Source organism: Acipenser ruthenus, chromosome 6 (assembly GCF_902713425.1).
Source record: "Acipenser ruthenus chromosome 6, fAciRut3.2 maternal haplotype, whole genome shotgun sequence".
NCBI classification, from domain to species: Eukaryota; Metazoa; Chordata; class Actinopteri; order Acipenseriformes; family Acipenseridae; genus Acipenser; species Acipenser ruthenus.
This window is the reverse complement of record NC_081194.1, coordinates 55960592-55986517: the sequence shown is the minus strand read 5'-3', so window position 1 is coordinate 55986517 and position 25926 is coordinate 55960592. Positions and strand designations below refer to the sequence as shown.

General features: G+C 37.1%; 1 protein-coding gene across 2 annotated transcripts in view; it reads left to right on the top strand.

The window, feature by feature from the left end:
- Nucleotides 1-25926, top strand: part of LOC117411343 (protein-tyrosine kinase 2-beta-like) — a 67581-nt gene that overhangs the window by 24978 nt on the left and 16677 nt on the right. For both annotated transcript variants that reach the window (XM_034018710.3, XM_034018709.3), the window contains exons 3-18: nt 2970-3148; nt 5437-5524; nt 8634-8713; nt 8818-8880; nt 11345-11399; nt 11870-12010; nt 12704-12778; nt 13324-13425; nt 14109-14226; nt 18697-18733; nt 19940-19986; nt 20990-21034; nt 21524-21621; nt 21887-21968; nt 23807-23907; nt 24331-24446. In XM_034018710.3, coding sequence (XP_033874601.1) covers nt 2970-3148; nt 5437-5524; nt 8634-8713; nt 8818-8880; nt 11345-11399; nt 11870-12010; nt 12704-12778; nt 13324-13425; nt 14109-14226; nt 18697-18733; nt 19940-19986; nt 20990-21034; nt 21524-21621; nt 21887-21968; nt 23807-23907; nt 24331-24446 — 1427 coding nt within the window. The remainder of the gene's footprint in view (nt 1-2969; nt 3149-5436; nt 5525-8633; nt 8714-8817; nt 8881-11344; nt 11400-11869; nt 12011-12703; nt 12779-13323; nt 13426-14108; nt 14227-18696; nt 18734-19939; nt 19987-20989; nt 21035-21523; nt 21622-21886; nt 21969-23806; nt 23908-24330; nt 24447-25926) is intronic.

Here is a 25926-nt window from a genome sequence, read left to right as displayed (position 1 = left end):
CCAATGACAGGGTCAAAGATCTGCCCCTTGTTTTGCAGCTGTCCAATCATTAGTGAGCAGAGGTGGGACATAAATATGCTAGGGTGTGCGGTGTAAGAATAGTTGAATTTCGTGCAATATTGCTAATATAATAGAGACATTTATTGAGAATTATATTGAGAAGTTCAATGTAATATTTAGAATGGCTTTTTACAAATAATAATAAAACACCGTAGTCGATTCGGTTACGAATTTTCTCAAGCAGGATTGAAATAACTTATTTTAGGTTTTGGTGCAGCTATCTCCGGAGGGTATCTGATACTAGACCGCCATTCTGTCTGCTTGATTATTATTATTATTATTATTATTATTATTATTATTATTATTATTATTATTATTATTATTATTATTATATAAATATGAGGGGCACTGTACAGCTTAAAAAAATATGAAACACACACACATCGGTATCTATATAAATCAACATTTGTCCAATTTCAGTTAATTCTTGAAAATACTTTGTTCCTTCAGTCCCAGCTACACGTTATATAACCAGAATACTCAATGAGGTCTAGTGACAGAATAGAAAAAAATGGATGGGAATGCATCAAACTTTTATTTTTTTGGATCAAGACATTTTTGTGCGATAACCATTCTTTTAAACTTGTGATGTCATTATGAACATGACATCACATTATGAATTATGTTTGTTTGCTAGAATCCAGTTTGATGGAAACCTTTTTTTGTACAATGCATATATTTAATTTGCAGGAAACATAATGCATTTCAAATTATACTGTATATATTTGTTATCAGTTCCCTATAAAAGGGTATACTGATGTTTTTCATTGCCGTATTCTCTTTTATTAATAACTTAAAATCGTCTAAATAAAACAAAGCATTCACTGAGTAACGCTTATATTCTCCTTTATTGTAAATACTATTATATATATATATATATATATATATATATATATCGGTTATTATCATACTTAGCTTGATTCATGGGCTTGCAGTGATCCTGAATTTCTAAAAGTGATTTAATTTGTTGTTTTGTTGCTAGAAAGTGTATTTTGAGAACTGAAAGCATGTTTAGCATCCAGGTGGTGCTTCAGATTAGATGTAGCCTACATTTGTGAAAATCAATTTGACAGTAGATGCATCAGAATGTCCTTTTTAAATACACTTCCCATTCACAATTCCTTCACTTTTAGTACTTTGCTCCAAAATGCAGTCATATGACTAACTTTCTATGCAAACGCCGACTGCACTCATTGCGTTGCATGCGCTCCAGGATATTAAAATGGTGCCGCAGGGAATGAATTACGGTGTGCTAAGAGGTTCAAGACAGAGAAGTGCGATTAACGAGCGTTAAAAAAATGAATCTCCAAAGAAATGAACGTGTTAATCGCAGAAGTTAACTGCGATTTTTTTTTCTCATAGTTTCAAACAATTAAGAGGCTATGAAAGGAGATCTAAAACATATTTTTATATTCCTTTACTAATCTCTCTGGGCATTACAATGCTTACCTTTGCTTTACAATGCTTACAATCTTTCACTATGCTTTGTTACACTTTGCTGTGCTTTTACATTTTTTTATGAGGGGAGTAACTCTAATGTTTGCAATGGGTCTATTCACTGCTTTTTTATTTTTAAACTGTGTGGGAATAATGGAAAAACACCTTTACTTTCACTATGCTTTTCTGCTGTTTGCTGTGCCCTTACGATGGAAAACTTGTACAAGCAAACTTGAGACAAGCTACAAATATTTCCGTGCGTGGAGCTGTCTAGCTAATCAATCTAATGATGACAAAGATTTGAAACAGGTTTTGAAAAACACATATTTAAACTCAGGAAATCTAGTTTCTGCTTGTTTGTGCTGGAATACTATATAGTATCAGTATAATATTCAAAATGCGATATGACAGGAACTGTATGTATCAGTGTATAATCAATTGAAATCAATTACTTTCCCATTTTGATGATAAAAATCTATGAGAGCCTTGATATATATTTGTGTGCTTCCCATACTGGACATCTGTAGAGAAATAAGTCTATCCAAGGCAGAGTTTTTTATAAGGCCTTAAAGAGTGGGGTTCCGAAAAATATAGTGGGCATTTTGAAAAGAGCGTTGAAACGGACTTTAAAGTTATAAGTGTAAAAAGTTGACAAAATGACAGGTACATTATTTAAACAGTTGTAGCAACACGTGGGGACGTGTAACGCTATATTTTTCAGAACCCCGCTACTTAAGTGTACTAATTGGTCTTTAGTTCCAGCAATGCTGCAGGATGACACACTACACAGCCATTACCACACTGGCTGGCCGGCACCTATCTATGCACAGCTATCTCACGGAGATAATCTCAGCACAGAAAGCTACCAATAGAGGGTCCAGTAGGCTGTCGTTATGGTGGCTGTTCTTCTAGTTGAAATATAAAGATATAATTACCCCATGTATATACAATGTGGATTGATACCGTATTACTTTGAATTTCCGCCGCCCTTGAATAAACTCAGATATCAGATTTGTAATAGACACCACACTCTCAATAATGAGAAACATGTACATTTTTTTTTCCCTACCCCAGCTCAAATAAATGCAACACTTAATAAAGAAATGCATACAAAACACAGTATGGCAAAACATTACAAACAGAAACAAAATACATTTTATTTAAAATACTACAATTACACACTGGTATTTTACTGTAATGTTTATGGAACCCAAACAAACAAAAAAAATAGGTACACAGCACTATGTAGTGATACTGGTATGTGTCCTCACCTTGTCAAACCCTGCTCTGATCTGCGAGCTCAACAGCTTTCAAATACCGTAAAAAACCGTAGTACTTCTAATTACTGCCCCCCTTGAATAAGCGCTGCAGTTGTTTTGAGCAATTTATAATAAACGCTGCAGCATTAATTCAAAGTAATACAGTAATCTGTTTTTTTTTTTATAAACAGTGTTGTGATTGTTGTTTTACAGGATATCATTAACTCTATCTTGACGAGTGGAAGGATAGGCCCCAATATCACTTACACAAGCTGCTACGGGCTGCGTCTGAAGCATCTGAAATCGGACGAGATCCACTGGCTGCACCCTGACCTGACTGTGGGGGATGTGGAGCAGAAGTACGAGCGCCTGCATGTGGAAGCAGAATGGAGGTAGGTGTATGTGTTGCCTCTAATTCACTTGAGATTCACAGAGCACTTTAATATGGGGGTTGGTTTTCTGTGAGTGTGTATTTGTAGCAGTAGAAATTTGAACACATTTATTCTTGGCAAATGTGGCATTGACCTTATAATAAGCATTTCAAGAAAGACAAATATTTCCAAAACCATGTCATGTAATAAAAATGTTTTTGCCCCCACCACCTTAAATAGGGTTCCTGCATCCAATGAACATGGTTTTGAAATTATCTGTTTTAATGTAACAATTTGTTGCACGTATTGACTGACCAGCTGGATCAAAATGTGCTCCACCTATTGGCACAACCCAGTACTGCACATATTCCCATATAAATGCACTTGTTGGAATACTTATAAAGAAGGGGAGTTGTAATGATATGGTGTTAGTTAAATGGTTTTGTTGTTGCTGTGGGAGTATTGCAGTACTGGGTTGTGCCAATAGGAGGAGCACTACTCTGAGTGATTAACCTTTTAGGGTCCGAGCTATTTTCGCCTGTTTATTACTGTTGTTAGATTTGTGGGTATAACTCTTTAACCATAAAGGTTACAGGTACATGTCATACATGAAATGAATGTGCACACACTAGGCTTCCATAAAAAAGTGAAATAGTCTGAAATTCACCCTGTTCAATACAGATAACCAAAACTACAGAAAAAGAGACACTTTTTAGAAAAAAAAACATTATTGTTTTTTTTTTTTGTGGAACAAATTGGATAATAAATAAAGGAATTATGGCCATATATACAAAAGGGCCCAAAAGCAACCCCCCCAAAAAAACGATTAACTGAAAATGTGCAAAAACCCATTCAAATTATTCGTCCCAGTCACCCTGGTCATGTAGCACAAGATGGGGCTGTTCACTGTGGCTTGATAGGCCAGTAAGGTGGCAACCAGGGCAAAATAAACCTAAACAGCTCTAGTCTTGTGCATCTGATCCACAGACACGAAAAACAAATATATATTTATCGAAAAATAGGTCCTTGTGCCTTCAATGTCACCATTTCTCTTATTTTGTAAAGATTTTGAGTGAAAATGTTTGTTTACTGCATCGAGTAGGTCTGTCTTACAGAGCAGCAGTAACACTGCAAAACACTCGCATTACTAACTCCTAATATGGTCATCTTCCGGAAATACACAAATAGGACCTTGTTTTAAAGCTCTGAATCTCCTCTTTCCAATGTATGTCACAGTGCCTGAGTAAAAACAGTTAAAGGGCCAGGTCGTAAATTCAGTTAAGTTGTGATCTTGTACTGAAGGTTCATTCAAATAAAGGTTGTTGTTGGTAAAGGCTGCTTGTGTGAGACTTGGTAAATAATGCAGTGTTTAAGAAGTACTGATGAACAAACATGTTTACAGGTATACATTATCTACACATTTTGGCCCAGCTGGTCAGTCAATACGTGCATCAGGATTTTATTGACCCAGTAGTATTCTCCTGTTTCTGTTCCAAACATAGTGACCACGTTTCACTGGTCATTCCATGGGATGTCACAACCTAGTTATACATGAGTTTTGGCTTATCATGTTATACCTTGCCCAACTTTGATGAAACCTTGCATGGACATGTTTTACAATAAGCTATTCAGCCTTGTTTAGTTTGTATACATATTTTTGTTTGGGTTCCCTGTGCAGTATAGAATTGATTTTAAGATTTTGCTTTTAACTTACGAGGCCCTGAATGGATTAGCACCTAGTTATTTGCAGGAGTTACTGACCCTGTATCTTCCAAACTGCACTCTGACATCACAGGATGCGGGGCTGCTGGTTATTCCTAGGGTCAACAAAAGCAGCACGGGAGGTAGGGCTTTTTCTTGTAGAGCTCCTAAATTATGGAATGCTCTGCCTTCGTTTGTCAGGGAAGCTGGGACTGTTACAGTTTTCAAGTCAAGACTAAAAACACACTTTTATAAAATGGCTTTCTTATCTTAGTGGGCTTTAATGTAACTTTAAAACTGCTGCTTTTGTATTATCGTGTGTGTATGCTGTTATTTAAATCGTCTGACCGTGGCAGTTGTATGGGTGACATGCTATATAAATGTATTGTGGTTTGGTCTTTTTTCTGCTGTGTACTGTACAGTGCTTTGTGATGCTTTTGTATAAAAAGTGCTATATAAATGCAATAAATACATAAATAAATAAATAAATAAATAAATACATATCTTGCTGAACTGCAGTTGGAAGTAACCATGCTTCCCATGAGGATTATGGGAACTGTATTTTTTTCCGCACCATGGGGACTACACTCTGGACTATTTTGTTCCAGGTACGACTTGAGAATCCGATACATCCCAGATAACTACGCTGAGAAATTCAAGACGGACAAAACCACCTTAATCTACTTCTATCTGCAGGTTAGTCAATGTTGAGGTTCCCGAGGGTCATGGAGCAATATGTTACAAGTTTTCTCAAATCTACACAATAGGTTTCAGCTTGGTAAAGTAACTTCTTAAACAGCTAGCCTGTATTATATATGTAGCTGCCAAAAATGTATATCACTTTTGTTATTTAGTTTTGGTGAGTCAAAAGAGGTGTTTGGCTTAAAGATTACATTTGTGAGTGGGTTGCAGCTGTGACATTCAAATTAGACATTTTACCCCCATATTTATAAATATTGTAACGTGCACGGGGAAAGGCAGCAGCAGGGCTGGTAGGTGATGTAATCACACAAGGTGATATAAGCCCAATATACGCTCCTTGCAAAGGAGCCGGCTCTTTTGTACAGCGGTATCGGCGCTATGCTTTAGTGCGAGAGGTCCTGGGTTCGCGCCCGCCCTCCGCCTTTGTGTGGCTTGCCTCGCCCTGCTTGATGCACCTGTCTGCGTTAACCGAGATTGCTACAGTATGTACAAAAAGAATCACTTGGGAAAGGCTTATTAAAAAAGAAAATAACGTAACCTGAATGTAGTACTATTCACTGTACTTGTGTTAACTCTTGGTCTTGAAAGAGCCACCAGCCTAATGATAAAGAGTTTTTTTTTTTTTTTTTTATAACCACAAGGGTGTGAAGCTGTAATTTCTGTACCCTCTGCTCACTTTAACTGTGAGTATGTATGGATTTTCCGTTGCAGTTGCAGTGATCATTTCTAAAACCACCTCATTTCAGAAATGTAACTTTTTCCAGTGAATGGATATTAGTTCATAAGCAGAAACAGCAAAAGAGAATGCTAGAGAACACACAAAATGGGATATTAAAGAGGTGAGAAATGAAATATTAAGAAAATGTAGATGGTATAAAATATCCCTTTAATGTGATAGCTGTATGTCCTTGTGACAGGGTAGCATTGCGGGCCCAGATGCTATCGGCAGGCAAAGAGACTCAGAGACAGGGAAACTGCGGTTGAAGCGCGGCTGCGCGGTTTAATAAACAATTATAAAATAAAAATACAAAACAAAACACTACTGCTCACAGAGCAAAAATAAAAGGTCAAACAAAAACAAATCTTGCACAATAAACAAGAACAAAATAACCGGCACAAGGGCCAAAACAAAAGCTTAAACAAAAACAAAACTGTTTAGGCTGGGCAGAGCCTTCACTGAACTTTGTCAAGCAAAAGTAACCCAGTAACCCAGTAACCCAGTAACCCAGTAACCCAGTAACCCAGTAACCCAGTAACCCAGTAACCCAGTAACCCAAAACTCCCTCCACCAAACAAAGGCTTTTCCCCCCTTTTTTATATCATGTGACTGGAGCCTAATTATCAATTATTCAATTAGCTCCAGCCACATTCTCACATGTATTTTGGCAGGCATAGGCAATTAACCCCATCCCTGCCAACCACCACCAAATCACCACAAAACAATATTATTTACAGGCAGGGCCCTGCCCTGCCACAGTCCTGTATGCCTTGGTGAGCCAGTATTATGAACATGTCACTATAGGCTGACAGTTCTGCTTTGTTTGCGAGCCAAAAAAGGAAATCGGGGCTGTGAGGGAAGGTGGCTAGATCAATTCTTAATTTTCACTCATGAATACTCTGTAGCAATGTGGCTGAAAGAGATGTGCAATAATGCAGTGGATCCCAATTCCAACTGGCTCACAATCCAGGCAAGATGAACACATGTAGCAGCAGTGTTTTCATAAGCAGGCTGGCGGATGAAGGGTGAAGTCACAGCCCCCAGAATTCTCCGCCGTTGACAAACTTGAACAGTCTTACCCAATCAAGACTCATGTGGTGTATGTCGTGCACAGCACTGGCATGAGCACTGATGGTTGCCAAAGCGATGGAGTCAGTCAAACATGGTAGGATCAAAAATTTTGGTCAAATTGAGACTGAACTTTTTTTTCTTTTAACCAGAAAGATTACATTCAGACCTGTAGTATAGTACCCTAAAGCGACAGTGTCCCTTAATCGTGTTTTTTTGTTAGATGAAATATATTCTACTGCTGCATTCTTCAATAGTTTACCCTTACATGCTGCTCTACTGAGACCGGAGACCAATCCTTTGAGTTTGTTTGCATTCCCTAAAATGTAGTTTCTGCTCCGGCACACAGGCCTCTTTGACTTGTCTCTCTGTGAACTAATGCAGCCACAGGATAACTGCAGCTACAGGTGGTTATGACTCACCTGAAAGCAAAACAAAAATGTAGACAAAATAAAAAAAAAAAAACTTTTTTCCCACATGGTGTTTTTGTTATACACCTATGGCCAAATGTTTAGCATCACCTAGAATTTTAGGATTGAGACATTGTTTAAAAAAAAAAAAATGATAGTAACATAATTGAGAAGCTACAAAATGTGATTGCAAAAGTCTACCAGAAGCCATAATAGTAGTACAGTATTTCATGTTAAATTTAAAAATGTCAGATTTTTCAATTTGTGTCAGTTTTTCATTAAGTATATGGCAAACTACAAAGCAATACAGTATGCAATTCAATATGTTAACGTAACATCATTTAACAGGTTTCATTCAACTTTATGAAGCAAAATTTGTTAATTCTGTAGGGTGTGCAAAACTTTTGAGCATAGCTGTAGTGTTATAGACAGTTTTATGTTTTTGTGAGGGCTTATTACGGTGGCATAGCTGGCTGATTTAACTAGTATCTCATGATATTGTCACACTTTCTGAGACGGAACCTGTTTCTTAGTTTCATTTTCCCTTTAAATGACATCTGTTTTCAAACCTTCCTTATACTGGGAATATACCTTATAAAAGTTTCCCATAGTAAAGGCATAGCAAAATGTAATAAAGCACAGTGAAAGCATTGTAAAGCATAGGCAGTCATTGTAAAGACAGGACAGGTGTGGTAAAGCATATTAAAAAACAAAGCAAACTATGATAAATTCATAGTGTAACCATAGAAAAAGCATGACACAACTCTTTTTTAGGGATATAACTTAAAAAAGGGGAATTCATAACACAATAAAGGAAATTGGAACATCTAGGATAGTGTTCTTTTTTAACTCTAAATTAATAAATGGGGTGCAGGGGTATGAACTGAGCTTTCTTCTCCCTGCTCAGGTCCGCTCTGACTACATGCAGTACTGCGCTAGCAAAGTGAGTGACGGGATGGCTTTGCAGTTGGGCTGCCTGGAGATCAGGTAAGACTCATGGTTTCAGCATCATTCAGAGGTGCAGTCAGCAGAACGATGGAACCCTCGCCAACATTACACTATGTGAACTGTTTTTTTTTTTCTCTTAACAGGAGATTTTGCAAAGACATGAGTCAAAATGCTCTAGAGAAGAAATCCAACTTTGAACTATTGGAGTAAGTGCTGTGCTTTTGCTACTTGATGTTTCTGGCTTGTCTACCCAGCGCTCCAGATAAGGTTTTGGACCTGGGAATAACTTACCCTCTAATTGTAACTCTCAGAGAGTAAAATGTATTTTCAGGGGGTAAAATGCAACATTACCTTGAAGTCATGAGTAGTCTCAATGAAATACTGTACAATATTTAATGCTAATGACGCATGCATATGTCTATGGCATTCAAAACGATCATACACACAGGCCTATTTCGCGATGGTTAAACGGTGTCAAAAATACATTTCACCTCAGATAGGCCAAGGGAATGCATTGCATGAAAAAAAAGTACTGTATTCTGTGAAAGTAAAATCAAGTTTGTCAGTGCTCAATGCAAGGATCACTTCGTACAACACGGAACACGGAGTTGGTTTCTGGCAGATACAAATTGTATTTTTTCTCTTTTGTAAGACACTGGTACACAAGTTCACAAACACACGCAGACCTTTACAAAGACAGCTGTTCACGGATACAATCATCAAGTGACCATTGATTAATTTCCCCCTGACAACAGCGGAACCGTTTAGAAACCACAAGACTTTAAATAACTATAAAAACCTTGCTGTATGTGTTTCAATTCATTTTTCTGACTTTAAATAACTATAAAAAAATATATATATATTGCTTAGTTGTATATCTGTGCCTTCCTTCCTGCATATTCTACGTGACATTATTGCTAGGTAATTCACTCCCATTGGCTCTAAGCGCAAGAGTTTAAGATGGTTTGTTGGGATGAAGATTATTAATTATTAAGTAATTAATTTAAGTCAAACTGTGTATATATATTTTTCAAAAAAAGCCAGTAATTTAAGAATTGAACAGCCCAGTTTGGGTGGTATTAATTTCATTTCGAGTTTTTTTTTTGTACCTGTAAAGATGAGTGCGCGGTAGTAAGGAGAAGAGAGTGAAGAAAGGCGTGAGTCGGGTGGTTAAGACATTGTGTGTAGTAATGCAAGTACTGTCGAAAAATATTAAAATATCCACAGTTAAAAATGAATTAAGTCAGTTTCACAAAACGACCGCTGATACCAACTAAATGGAGTTCATTAAAGCTGAATGTCTGACAACTGGATCCGACCGAAGTTACACAAAATGACTGGTATGTACTACAAATAAAATACCAAAACAGCATCTTGTTTAAAATAGCAAACTGGTTCGTAGTGCAAATTTTTATAAACTGGAAGATATGACAAGACACACCTTGATGTCTTCAGTATCTTCCATGACAGCAGGCATTTTGACAGATTTTCCATGGTTAAGCACAGATGCAGTGATTTGCCTTTGTTCCTAAGTAGTTCCTAATTGTGACATTGTGCTTGTTATTGTAACGGCTTGGAACAATGATGAATCAATCAGCATGCAACATTCTAACAATCCGTTTTATAATTATAAGTATAGGACTATAAATATCATAGAAATAAACAAAAGAAAAAAATATATGTCTGCAGTATTTGATGGAGCCTACTGTAAATATGGCATGCATTTTGTGTCTGTGATGCAACAAACTAAAACACCTGTACATCAGAAGTTGAATTTAGCTTATAAAGAAAGAGTGGAAAAAACAGACAGAAGCTATTTTTATATTTGAATAACTCCCAAGTATTGCTTATTATAGTTGCAGTCTTAGTATGTTACTTAAAATGTACTAGCAAATGTGTTCCAAACTGCACTGAAAGAAACATTTTCTTAAGGTATGGTATAAATTTGTTGAGGTGAGGTGGGGTCACAGGGAACCTTTTGTGAATTTAGTGAACCCCTCAAGCTACAAGGCTAGACCTGCCCCTATTAATCACTAATTGATTGATTGTGTTCACTGTTAAATTAAACCAAAATCCCACAAGTTATAGTCTACTTTTTGTGTGTGTTTTGCGTGACAGGGAGGGGGCAAGTATTTTTAAGAAGGACAAGTAGATTTTTAAGAAGGACAAACACTTTTTTCTAGCATTTTGTCCCTTAGACAACAAGTTGTTTTTTTTTACAAATTGGCCACCCCTGTATTTGAAATCCCGCCACACACATTTTAGTTAAAGTACTATGTTATATCTTGTACATTTCTATAATATTATTACATTTCTTATCTGTTTATGCTTCTCTATCAATCTCTATTCTTGTTTCTGCTTAGACCATTACTTTCCAGTACTTATTGTCAACCACCACTTATTGTATGCATCTGAAAATGCTTTATGAAATTAGGTTAAATGACCACTAAGGGTGTGCAGCAATTTGAAAGTGAGATTATGTATAGAGATTTTCTACTTACTTCATCACTGTTGCCGCAGCTGCAGAGGGGTTGACATTATAGCTGCACACCCCATATATTTGGCAAAACGTCTCTTTATCTTTCACCAAAACATGGTACAACTGAACCTGTTCTGCAAATAACTGTCAGATTTTTTTCTAGCCTAAAAATACCATCTTTTTTATTTCAGGAAGGATGTGGGTCTTGATCTCTTCTTTCCTAAACAGTTGCAGGATGGTTATAAGGTACCTGAAGCTACAATATGATCACTGTTAGGGTCTCCACAGCTGCAGTGCTGAGATTGAAGATTAAGAGAGTGGTGGTTTCCTTGTGTAAAACATGCACACGTGATAGACAGTCCTAAAACAGTACTTTAAGTTTTGTGAATAGGGCTCCAATGTGTACTCTTTCATATGGGGAATCATGAGCGCTATGAAGTGAATGGTAATGCAGAAGAGATTATTTCTACTGGAATTGTTTCACTGGGACAGGAGTACAATATAAGAAGTAAGTGAGTGGCATACAAGTTTATGAATTTCAACTAGGAATACAATCTTGGCAGCAATATGGAATAATCTTAAAATATGCTTAATGTCCTGCTCAAAAAGTTTTTTCATTGATATGTAACTGGGAGATGCATCTAATAATCCAGTGAAGTTTCAGTCTGATCATAGCGCTGTATTGCAGATCTCAGTGGTTTCTCTGTGTTTTGTAGGCCAAGCAGTTTCGCAAGATGATCCATCAGACCTTCCTGCAGTATTCCACCCTCAACGAGGAGCAGTGCATCATGAAGTTCTTCGATACTTTCAGCAACTTCTCAAACTTCGATGAGGAGGTCTACCCCTGTGAACTGGCTGTGAGTCTCACGCGACTTCCTCAACTCCCTCTCTCTCTCCCTCCCTCCCTCCCTCTCTCTCTCCCTGCCTCTCTCTCTCCCTCTCTCTCCCTCCCTCTCTCTCTCCCCCCCTCTCTCTCTCTCTCTCTCTCTCTCTCTCTCTCTCTCTCTCTCTCTCTCTCTCTCTCTGTCTCTCACACACACAGTCTCTTGTATTTTCTGAATACTTATGAAACTCTATAGAAAGACCCATTGTAAGAGTGCAGAATACTCAAGAGCTTCAGGGGGTGGATATCTGTCCTGTCAGTTAGGCAGGACGTTTGTGTTACTTCCTGTTAGCTTTATTAACATTATTACTGCCCCCTCCTTATTGTGCTGGTTCTGCACTTCAGATTAACTGCTGCATCATGGTACCTTTGCTGTAGGTCATATCGCCTGATTGCAACTATAACAAGGAGTGAATAACAAAACAACAAAGTGATTAGGGGCGGGGGGGAGGGGGGGGGGTGGGTGGGGGGGGGGGGGGGGGCGGGGGGGGGAGGGAGGTGCAGGGCAGTCATAGTGCTCATGAGAGGTACGAAATAGATTTTAAACCCTTGGTTAGCATAGTTATTTGCAGAGGTGCATGTGTCAAATAAAAATAAAGGTAGTCCAACCATAAAGCCTATAGAAATATGGATATAATGGCACATGATCATCATCTATTTTTAATAGCAAGGATGGAGTATTGCAGTGGACCTGGTCATTGGTTCCAAAGGGATTCGCCAGAGGTCCAGCAAAGAGGCCAATGTGAGTACAGGACATCCAGTGACTCTATGTTTTCAGCCACCTCTACTGGTTTATGGTGCTGGTGGGGGTGGGATATTTGTTGCATGTTTTATCCCACCTACACTATTTACTTAATAATTATCTTGGTATACCTGAATGGAATCGGCCCCTTTTCATCTTCAGAAGTAGGCCAAATATTTGTATTAGTGCAATGGCACCCCAATGTTAGCCTCTTTGCTGCTAATAAGCATATTTTGTTTTGTGATGGGAAATAGAAGAATGAATGAAATGAACTGGATTTCTTCTTGCTTTTTAATAAGAAAGTTTATAATGATATGCACATGTATATGACATGTTGCTGATTTTCGATTAGGAAATCGGTTTTTGATTGCACCTCTATTGTTAGTTTATTTTTATTTTTATACTGTTACCATTAATGTATTACTTTCAACCCTAAAATTTGTAAAAAAGTATTTTCTTTGAACTAAGGTATTTATTGGTAAATGTAGTAATTATGACACAGAAACAAGAAAATCTGAAATAACCCCTTTATCTTTATTTCCCAGCCCACCTGTTTAGCGGAGTTCCAACAGATTAAAAGCATCAAGTGTTCCACACTGGAGGAGGGGAAGACCATGGTTCACCTGGACATAGCTGGAGCCAGACAGGTAAACTAACTTGGTTCAACTTCAAAACTTCACAGCATGATGCTGGTAAAATGAACTCTGGTAACGGTCTAACATTTCACTGGTGATTCCTCGTTTTGTATTACTGTAAATGAAGTGATCATCAGTCATAAACTCCCAAGCGCATTCTTCTGAACTCGTTGTAAATAAAGGGTGGTCCCATTGAGAAGTGTGAGCGTGTTTGTGTGCTGGAAAGGGAGTTAGAGAGAAGTGTGTGCGAGAGATAGAACATCTTTTAAAAAACTGTTTTCATAGTGATTGGGTCATCTGTTTTATGAATTTATATATAAGTTATTGCCAAAACAGTATTAGGCTTTTGTTTGTAGGTTATTAGTGCTATTCATTGCAGTACTTTTTTGTGTGTGTGTTAAAAATTATAAGCAATATTTGACAAGTATTGTGTTTTTTAAATAAAACCCAGCAAAGAAATTAAAAAAAAAAACATAGCAAAGAAATAAATAACATTGATACCGCATTTGTATTATATTTAAAACAAAGTGAGGAAAATACCAGGCAATTGATACTGTAAACTGAACATGTAGTCAAGCTGTGGGAAATAGCAAGCCACCATGGTATACTATATACACGTATTGCTTATATTAACTAAACCAAGGTGTAATACTATGGGTATGCTCTGCATGTTCCTCTGTCTTATTATTTTACAGCCCTTGTCCATTAAGACCTCCTCCTTGGCAATAGCAGAGAACATGGTTGACTTGATTGACGGGTACTGTCGGTTACAGAGTGGAGAGGATAGCTCCCTGATTGTCAGACAGAATAAAGGTAAGAAATTCTTGGAGCAGCGATTCCCACCAGTGCTAGACTTCTGAACACAATGCCTGCCATTCTGAATCCAACACCAAACTGTTTTTTTTTCTCACGGTTCTCACAGATTTCACTATTTCTGTGAAATGTATCCTTTGCCCTGTAATATGTGGTTCTCTGTGAAAATTCTAATTTCTCAGAGAATAGTGTAAATATACATTTTTTTATGACTTAAAAATAAATGTAGCAAACGCGCTACATATTGTGCTGCAACTAGGAACCTGGCAGCTGGTTTACTGTAATTTCCAGTAAATGATTGAACAAACTGCATAGAGCTTCAACGAAAAAGACACCAGCTGTATTAAAGATCGGAAATATTTCTGCTAAAGATCGTTCTTAGTACAAGAAGGGGACATTTCACGTGTCTGTTGTTATTTTTATATTTATTTATTTAATTTTTTTGTTTATTTGTTTGATAATTCACTGATGGTTTTTAAAAGATGGGCTTTACAAGGTGGGCTGTTTTTCAGGTAAGTATTTACCTGTAAATATTTAGGAAAATTTGTTGTATAGAGAAAATTATCAATTTTGAATGTGACAATGCTATGTTTTTCTGTTATAATACTTAATAAATATTAAGTTTAATCGTGAAATATCTTGAAATAGACTATGAAATAGCCCTTGTCATGGATCATCACAACCATGAAAGTCTGGGCTAAAAATGGCGACGGGCAAGATAGATAGAGCACAATGATATTGTCAAGGATTTAGAGTTGCTGGAGTCCACTGACATTTCCCCCACACACTTCTATGTCTAGAGATTTGTTTCAAAGGTGGTCGCCGTGAAGGGAGGGTGGTGTGCAGCTTCCGGGATTATGTCGTTACCGTATATGGAGAGTGAGTGTGATCCTGCTGTGGCTGACTCTTGATTTAGAAAAGCCATCACTGAGTGTACAAGGATGTATACTGTAGCGGCAAAAGCAGCAGGACACCATTAATTGAAATTAAAAATATTATTTACAGTTGTGGTCAAAATACTGTAGTTTAGTATCGTATACTGTTGTACAGTATAAATAAAATAAAATATAGTTGAATACCGGTAGTTCAAATCATGGGCTACGTATGTTGCATTTTGTGTGAAAAGATCACCTGCAGCCCATTTGATTATTTACATTCTGTATCTAAGACAGAGATAACAAACAGTAACAGGAGAACTTAATCACATGCTTTGATCGGAGTTCTAATCACCACAGTTGTAAACAGGCAATTAAATCATTAGCTGCTCACCCTTCTGGAATGCAGCCAGTCTGTACAGTCCCTTCATTCCAGGGCCTGCCAGAGACATTGTGAAATCATTCGTGGTGTCTGTGACTGGTCGTCTTAAACAAACAGTCGCCCTCTCTGTCAACCACGCTGGTCACTCTAAAACGAGTTAGCTAATTCATTCAAATTGACTTATTGTACTATAAAAAATGTTTTAAAAACTTTGTCAGAAACAGATTAGCCTAGAAGATACAGTTTCAGCAGGTATATTGACCATTGCATTTCTTGGAATCATGTTTAAAAACTGTTGTGGGTTTTCAGATCACCCTGCTTAGGTTTCTAGTGAACACACGCAAACACATTGAATATAGCAGCATCAAAAGTGACTAGACATCTGCTAACAGGAAACTGCGGTAAAAGAGAAATGAAAATATTGCAAACACGATAGCAGGGGCTGTCACCAGCAATCTAGAGAGAGTATTTCTCAGATTAAGACTGAAAACTGCTCTTGCTCAAGGCCAGAAGAGAAAACCAAAGGCCATCTGTAGTATACATTGTAACTATAAACATACAATGCCTCTAGTTACTGGTTACATTTCTGTGTCAAACAAGTTATAATTTGAGATCTATAAACAAGAACGTTGTTATAGGATTAGACATTACACCAGTAGTTAAGGATTTCAAAATGTGTTCTTGCCTCTCGTTAGCAGTACAGCAACGTCACAGGCCTTCCATTGCTTTCATGCTCATCATTTTGTTTTCCAGACTGGTGAAGCCCATTGTTCCTACCTCAACACTAGTTCACTTCCTGTGTTACAAGTAAAAGGACCCCACTGGAGCCCATTGGAAACTTTGTGGGGCTGTATTGTATTACATGCAACACAGAGCATGAGATAGAGGAAACCAAGTACTTCCATCAGACCCATAGTAAAAAGATACTCAGTCTACCATTTGAAATCGTTAGCTACAAGTAGCTGCTTTCTGTTATTGTCCCACACTGGGGATGAAGGAAACAAAGGGGACATACTGTAGTGGAGGTGATATAGAAGAAATGTACATTTTTCTGTAAATCTGGAGAACCGCGTATTCACTTGTCATGAAACGTAACATTATTTAGTTTGAGTTATTAAGAATATCAGATACTGGGGATATATTGGGGTGTCTTCTGTCTGTTCATCCATCTGTTTGTATGTTTCACATTTTGCAGATATCTGGAGAATCACAATTAATCATCTCGTTGCTAATTCTTATTTTATACTATTTTGTACATAATGTTAATAACGTTTTTCATTACAGTACACCCTTGCTATAACGCCCTTCATTATAATGAACCTTCGGTTATAACCAACCTGGCCCTTGTACCCCAAATAAAAAAAACAAACAATATAAACACACACTCTTGCTCTTATTGTATGACTTCTATTGTAACACTTGAATGTATTTGTATTTGCTTGCGATTGTAAGTCGCCCTGGATAAGGGCGTCTGCTAAGAAATAAATAATAATAATAATAATAACTGTCAACATCCCGGTCTGTACGCACAGGATGTCTAATAAAAAGCGTGCGCTGTGTAACTACACCTCCGAAACGAAAATCATCTTATGTTACAACAAAGCTGGAAACTATATTGATCGTTTGAAAAAAGGAGTAATGCAGGCATATCTCTGTCGTGAATATAGGTTGTCAAAAAGCACTCTGTTTTTTGGCTTGTTCAGCAGCCATGAGGCAAAGCAAAACTGAAGAAAACTGTTAAAAAAAACATTGAAACGATTCATGGCAGATTTATTTTGAATAAAAGTTCAGCTTCAATTTGGTATTTTTGCTTTTTATATTGCATTTTAATTATTTAACGAATAGGATAAAGTAAAGGCAGAATACCACATACATGAAACGAACAGGTACATGTAATTCTACTTGTATTCACACTCTCATCTCATTAACTTACTCCAACAGTTTATCGTTCATTTTGATTGTCCTTTCGCTATAACGAACCCCTCAATATAACGAACAAAAGGCTTGGACCCCAACAAGTGTGTTATTGCGAGGGTGTGCTGTATATTGAATGTATGTATATTACTGACATACTTGTTAGTTACTTATTAGTTTATGAAATCAAGAGCTACAGAACTCAATGAATTACAAAACATCATAAGCTAAGATTGACATTTATTTCAATAAGATTTATTTCAAGGAGGCTGTGTGGTCCAGTGGTTAAAGAAAAGGGCTTGTAGCCAGGAGGTCCCTGGTTCAAATCCCACCTCAGCCACTGACTCATTGTGTGACCCTGAACAAGTCACTTAACCTCCTTGTGCTCCACACCCTAGTCTCTGTAAGTCGCCTTGGATAAAGGCGTCTGCTAAATAAACAAATAATAATATTTAAAAACAGACGGTAACCTTGCAGTGATAAACAACCTACAGATACCTGTTTACAAAGACATCCAGCTGTCTGTTCAGAAAGGTATGTTGAAGATACTGATCAGTTTAGGAACTTGCACATCAGAGGAGGAGAATAACAGATAAACTGTATTTCACGTATTGCAGGGCGCACAATAAAACTGAGCAAGAATGCCAAAGTCTCTTTAAAGCACAGCCTGTTCGGTTAGGTCAGTATTTTCTATTTTTATAGATGGACAAGGTGGTTATTACGCATTCAAACCACAGCGGCAGACTTTTAAATAGCAAATGTATGCGGCTGCACATAACTAGTGTATACTGTCGAAATGTAACAAAATGACTGCTTAAAATAAGGTCCCGTTCTCATTGGTAAGAAGTTACAAATGTATTCACTAAAATAAGTACACGTTAACTCATTGTTTCATGTGTTGCTGTGCAAAAAAAAAAAAACTGTGCTCCTTATTTTAAAGATTTCTGTTTTACCTGAATGTTTCTTTTTAAACATTATGTGGTCTGTTCTCACGTGAAGCAACTTTTGATGACTTTTTTTTTGATGATTTTTTTGGTTGTTTTTTAATTGACCCCTTCAGTCACAATTTCTTTTATTTCTTTTTTTTTTAATTTTTGAAACTGTTTATGTGAACTCTATGGATATAAAATTGCCCTGCCAAGGCTGACAACAAAAAATATGCATTATAAAGTATATTATTATCAAGCTTAAAGAAACGTAAGATGATGCAATTACACGTGCAGAGACACCAAACAGGTTACAGTTTTAATTGACACGGGAAGTCATATTGCAATTTTGTTTTTTCCTTTTATTTTGCAGACAAAGATCTTAGACATTCTCTCCCTGCAATTCCCAAGTATGTATAAAAAATTCTTGCTTTGTGTTTAAATGTTCTTAATGCAAATGCCTGTACATGGATGATGTAACTATTTGCTAAAATACTTTGCTATAACAGTACTGTAGTGTTGCCAGTAGCTCAGTGTTTTGAATTGATGATAGACACTTTTCGATCATCCTTGTGTCTTTGAACAAATAATTGACGATACGAAAAGGTCACAAATGCTGACCGTTTATTACAGAGGAAAACTATATCATGCTGTAGCTCTTTTGTATGTCAATATATTTCTTAACAAGACCAGTCTTGTGGGCTCTGATTTTAGAGTTAAACCTGATAAAACCAGATTTCTAGGAATTAGGATTAAACACAATTTCATCCGAAAATGATGACAATAATTTAATTATTAACCCTGAGAGATCGCTTCATTGCTGCTGTGTAGCCATTATAAAATCAAGGAAACGTTCTACTAAACATAGACCATTTTTGTAAATAAAGTAAATATATTTCTTATTTTTATAAGGTCTGTTAAGATGTAAAGCTGCTGGTGTTTTATTTGTAAAGTGTATGAAGATTAGTGTTCGAGGGTCACCAAATGTCTCCCCTTGTAAAGATACAACATCACATTGGCTCTGGCGATAGATAGGGAGGCAAAATGGGAAGGGACAACCACAACAACAATCTTAGACTTATATAGTGCCTTTCACAGTTGAACCCCATGAGTACAGCCTAACGTTACACGTCCTCACGTGTTGCTACAACTGTTTAAATAATGTACCTGTAATTTCTCTTTTCATTGTTAACACCCTGACAACTTTTTTAACTTTAAAGTCTGTTTCAAAGCACTTTTCAAAATGGCCGCTCTAGTGCACTGCGGTTTGAGATCTGTTCACTAAATCACTGCAGGAAGAGAGATTTTTAAAAAAACAAAAACATAACAACAAGTGCTCTGGCTTTTCAGTTCTGTACCACATCATGGATTGTTATTGCTGTGTCACCTGTTTGACAATGTGGGTAATAATCCGTAAACTATCAGTGCACTAGAGCGGCCATTTTGAAAAGAGCTTTGAAACACACTTTAGTTTTAAGTGTAACACTTGGGGGGCGTGTAACACTATATCTTTTGGAATCCCACAACTTACTGTTTAACCCCATTGCAGCTGTTTTTTTGTTGTCAGCCTGATTGTTGATACCCCAGGTAATTTATTGTCTTTTTGTCCCTGTCAGCGATCACAGCGACAGAAATTCCAGAGATGTTCAAACACAAAGCTTTGGTAAGTTTGACATCCACACATTATTTAAGCAACCATTTGAACTACACTGACAGGAGAATTTTGAGAGATTTTGCAGTACATATGGTGAGAGACATTGGGGTCTATTTTAGTGATCTAAACAGTGTAGTCTACCGCCGCTCTTGAGTGTCATATTAATCATTCTAGCATCCCCCCCCCCCCCCAGTGAAGACTTAATTACAATTAATGAAATAAGGTTTTCAGATAATTCAGGTTTATGCATTTTAGGATGATGGAATTAAGATCCACCATTGTTCAGATCATTAAAATCGACTCATTTTATGTGAAAATTCACATTATGTGATAACAGGTTGCCGGTTGTCCTATCAGAATCAACATTCTTCCTCCTGTAGAAACAGCTTTATATTTTGTATTCAGCTTTGTGTTTATTTTGCACATGCAACACGAGCAAGGATAAAATGAATGCAAAATAAAAAGTAGTCCTGGCCCCTTTCATAAATGTATGTTTCAAATACATTGCTTTAGTCTGTGTAAACAATTTTCCACAGCAGGTCCATTGCATTCACTGTATGTAGAATTCCTAGGAGAATAACTTTTCTGGATCAATACCGATTAGGATAAATAATTCCATTACCTAAACCTTAACTCATAAATCGCAGTGTAAAATATTGGCCCTGGGCAGACCTGGTAATACTGTAATTGTGAGTGCAGTAACAGTCATGTGAACGTGAGCAAAGCAGAAACAAACACTTTCTTTTTTGATTAGAGGACCCCTTTTCAAAACTGATTTTGAATTTTGTACCCCAAACTGAAAACTGAGGAAAAAGCAAATCCTAAACAAGAAAGACCTCGCCCCAGCAGTGAAAGATCACTTTTGTACATTAGATCTACGTGTTGCTTTAGGAGGATGCTCATTTACAGCATTTGGAGCCTTGCAACACTAAATGTAGTTTTTGGTAAGGCTGATCGACTGTTTTAAGTGCTTGTGAAAACTCAAGTTCAGTTTTCTTTTCTGTTTTAACAGGGTCTGATATTTATGCAGAAATACCAGATGAAAGGCCGAAGTCTGGTAAGAAAAAAAAAAGATGTTTAAATCCTCCAAATCTGAACAAATTGCTACTGTAGTTGCTGGTTTCATTCTTACATCTTGTGCTAAAGTATATTTGAATGGCTTTATTTTTAACAATACCAAGATGTACTATGCACATATTTAGTAGATGTGATATGTGTTGTTAAGAACTCTCTCTTGCTTGCTATCTGTGTGTGTGTGTTTAAGAATAGACCTGTATTTTAATGTATGAGGCTAATTTTAAATCAACATTATCACCACCTCAGTTGTTTATAGCTGCAACCACACATGTGCTGTGCTGTACTGTTCATTTAATGCATGAACTTCAACATATATCCGAGAATAAAATGACTCAACAAGTTGTATAAAGATGTGCTATCTACAAAAAGGGATGAGTTTAAATATATGTTTTGTTTTTCTATACCACTAACGAGACCCGAGTTGACTATCATGTTTGTATAACTCTCCTCTTATGTTCCTTTGCTGTAGTCATAAAATATGGTCTCTCCCGAAGTGATATAGTCCTGGGGAGGATTCTGGGAGAAGGATTCTTCGGAGAGGTGCATGATGGGGTTTATAAAACCAAAGTAAGTAGAAAGAGACACATTTTCCTTCAAACAATGTGTTGACCTGTGTAACTACTTTATCAGAAACACAGTGGCTTTCTCCATCTTGCATCTTTATTGTGGTCATTGAGGTCCAACACATCTCACTTGTCATGTGGTTTGAAAGCTGATGTCAATGAAAAGTAGAGTAGGATTTTATTCATTTAAATGCAGTCAATTATGGTATTTATTTTACAAAGGGTGGAAGTCAACACTGAAGCCCTCACTGTATTCGTTTGCTTTGTAGAAAGGGGAGAGTATACCAGTGGCGGTGAAGACGTGTAAGGACTGTTCTCCTGACGTCAAAGAGAAGTTCATGAGTGAAGCAGGTAAGCAGGGGTGGTGCACGAGGGAATCAGAAAAACTATAACCACGTCATCAAACATTTCATACGGAACACATCAAGGCGAAACTACAGAACTACAAAACTATGCACAATAACTTTTTTGGTCACACCTTATTTTAACAACTAACTTAATATATTAACAAATGTTGTTCATGGTTAGTTAATATATATTAGAAGTCACACCCCCCTCGGAATCTATTAGCAGTAACTACACTTATAATTGTATCAAAAGCGTAGATCTTAATGTCAGTGACAAAGAATTATAAATGTTAAAACCACAACAGAATCTGCATAAACAGATTAATATATGTTAATATCAGCATGTTATTTTTTTTTTATTTAGATTTAACACTAGAACCGCTGAGATTTCTGACTACATACAACCGCCGCACCCGCAAAATGTGCGGCTCCATTTTAAAACGGCTTCGATATGAAAATGAATAACATTTTCAGAGCAGAAACACCGTATTTACATTGAAAATTAATCTTTTTTCTTGTTTTTTTCAAAAAGAGCACATATACATAAACATGAAAAACTAATAAAATCAACTTTACACAATAAAACTTCTGTGCAAACAGGTGTAGAAAGCTGTATGCACATATAAAATTACAAAACATAAATAACTAGTTATAAAAATAGCATAAAACAAAAATATAACATAATAACTTATGCAACGTGAAAGCGCTTTGAGTGAAACAGAGTTCAAAGGCTGTCTGTCTATGTTCAGAGTTCTATTACAGCTTTCTAAGTACAATCTACACAGAAAACACGCTTTTCAACTGCACCAGTGCATTTGGCACAGACTTGCCTTTTCACAACGGGTGCAGTTCTGTTTTTATTTCATTTAGCAACCTGCCATTGTCTTTTATTCCGTGTGCTAGTGGGCGCAGTGCTGGCTGAAGGTTGAGGGGCATTTGTCAGCCGGCTTTCGTGTCTCTTATCAAAATGTTTCTACCATAGCTCCAGGGCTCGCTGCAGAATGATGTGATTGTGTTGCTGGTGCACTCCTTGTACAAAACCAAAGCGTTGATGGCTGCCAGGTCCAAAACATTATAAAAAACAGACACAGTACCACCTTTGACAGAATACAGCCGTGCCATTTGATCCAGTATATCCACACCGTACTCGTTTAGCATCAGTCCCGATGGTCACTGATCTGTGCAGAGCTTAGAATACGCACCATTTTTTAAAAATGTTTTGCACCGTCACAATCAGGGTGGCACAGTCGTTCTGCCTGAGAAATGTAGTGTAAATAATAATAATATATAATGTGTAGAATGACTTTCATCAGTGTTTCAAGCACTCAACAGGATTATAATACGTTATTTCACAAGGACGTTGATCTTATTACAAAGCCCAGACTAAATTGTCTGCTATGTTGTATTGATTTCAATATGCCGCATAAACTGCGGGTCTGGCGGTTGAAGAAGCAAGTGCTTATAACTTATCCATTTTTACGATTCTGCAGCTGAAACACCATATGGGTATTTAATTAAAATATTTAGTAACACTTAAGAACGAACATGCACGAGATATTCACATATGCAGAGATATTTAAATTTGAATTGCAAAAGCTGTTCAAAAAGTGGCTGTGGCGGTGCTAGTGTAAATGACTTATTACATATTTAAGTGTTCAATGGCTTTAATTTTGTTTGTGGCCTGACACATCAAAAAGAACACTTACAAACATATAGTAACCTATTTATAAACTTCATAAAAAAAGATCACCTAGAAATCTGCAGCAAACATAAGGCCCACATTTAAACGCCAAGGTCTCTGGTACCAGCGGTAACATTTCTCCTGTGGTGGCTTTGTTTCAGTCATCATGAAAACTCTGGAACACCCGCACATAGTGAGGTTGATTGGAATCATTGAGGAGGACCCAGTGTGGATTGTCATGGAACTTTACAAATACGGAGAGGTAAGGGCTGTGGAGACACTGCATATTTCAGAGGCTTGTAAGCAGTCTTGTGTTTCTTTTTTGTTTTAGAATTGAAGTTGCATACTCTTTATTTATTTAATCTGTTTATTGCCCTGTAATATTAATCATCATACAGTTCAATATAAATACACATTCTCACAGGGCACTATTTAATTACAGTTGTGTTGTCATTTTGCAAATATATTGTACTTGTGATAAACCACAGCTGGATTTTATTACAACATTTTACATATTGCATTAACACCCTATTGTAAGGATAATCACAGCAAAGCCAAGGTTAAAATAAAATGCAGTATCGCAGCCGTTATAAGTTGATCAAATTGACACCTTAGTGCTGAAAGAGTTGTATAGAAAATGTTGTTACCCAGTCCCCAAGCCTAACGCCCTCTCTTTCCCTCTCAGCTTGGACACTACCTTGTTGAGAACAAGAGCACGTTGAGAACTGTGACCCTCGTCCTCTACTCCCTGCAGATCTGCAAAGCGCTAGCCTACCTCGAGGGAGTTAACATGGTGCACAGGTAGGAGCTCCATCCTTCCCCAAACCTCGACTCTCACAGAGCTCTGTACACAGACACAAACCGTCACTCATGCATTTACTGCACTAAAAGATTAATTGTTGCCTGTTTAAAAAATATGAATTTGCTTTATAATGTTTTCACTAGCGCTGGGGGTGTGGGTGAGTCATGTGATCGAGAGCTTGACAATTCTAGCTGGGGATCAATGCATTAGCTTTTGCACTTCCAAAGGCTAGGAATAAAAGTAATCTGGGGCTGGTTTACCTCGCTGCACCACAGTGACCCCAATTGATCAGAGCAGTCAGGTTGGGCCTTGTCTCCAGGGTTCAGTAATTTGCCAAAATCCACTGCTTAGGTTCGTTGGGTGAAAAAAGGAAACCTTCAGTCCTCCTAAGCAGGGGCGTCATTTCAGAATAGACATAGCAGGTCTTCCATGTCAAAGAGACTGACTGATGTCACAGATGCACTTTTCCGTAGGGAAAGGGAGTGTATCAAAATAAAACCAAACACAAATTGGTTCAGTTGTCTGGCTTCCCAAACGTGCTTGTGTAATAGATTGTACACATGTTGCAATATCTCCAGATTCAAGGAATGCAATTTTTTCCCGAAACAGAAAACATCATCATTCTTTAACTGTGCAAGTTTTATGTGATGCTCATTGCCATTTATCGTGGAGAACAGTGCCTTGAAGTGGAGGCTGGCTAATTTTAGAATATATTAAATACATCATTAAAATATGACCATTATAAAACATATCTAACAAACGCATATTCATGTTTAACATTATGATTTTTCACAAAAACACAGAAACATTCAGATATTGCATGTAAAGAATATGAATATGAATATTGCATCAGAGAATACATTGTTATATTGAAATTAAGGATTGTTTTTTTCTATAGGCACGCTTGTGTTATTATTGTTGTTGTTGTTGTTATTATTATTATTATTATTATTTAGGCTCTTAGCAGAAGCTTTTATATCCAACAGGACTTACAGAGACTAGGAGGGGAACTGTCCATCCCAACTGTTCTTCACTTTTTTATCAGACCTTTTTATGGAAGATGTTGTGTTTATTTTTCAGTTATATCCTTCCGTATTGTAAATTTAGCAGTGGCTCCGGACCTTTTGCCAAAAAGTTTGATGTGATAAAATCCCATCGAGCAAACGCTGAACTTGGGTGGCTAAGAATTAATTTTTCCTTTCTTTTTTCCCCACTGTTGCAACGACATGTGTGCTGCCTCATTGTTTTCCAGTTAAATGGAATTGCAGACTATTGAAATATGACTAATTGGCTTGTTAAGGAACCGGAAAATCAATTGGCGTTTCAATTGAATCAGTCATAAGCAGAAGTCGCAAAAGGCTTTGCGAGTATAAGAGAAATGAACCTGCCTGTGTTGAAAATAAAGACGTATAATTAGGTGGCAAATGCATTGCGACCTCTATTTTCTCTTTAAAAATGCGCCTCCTGAAAATCAGGCTG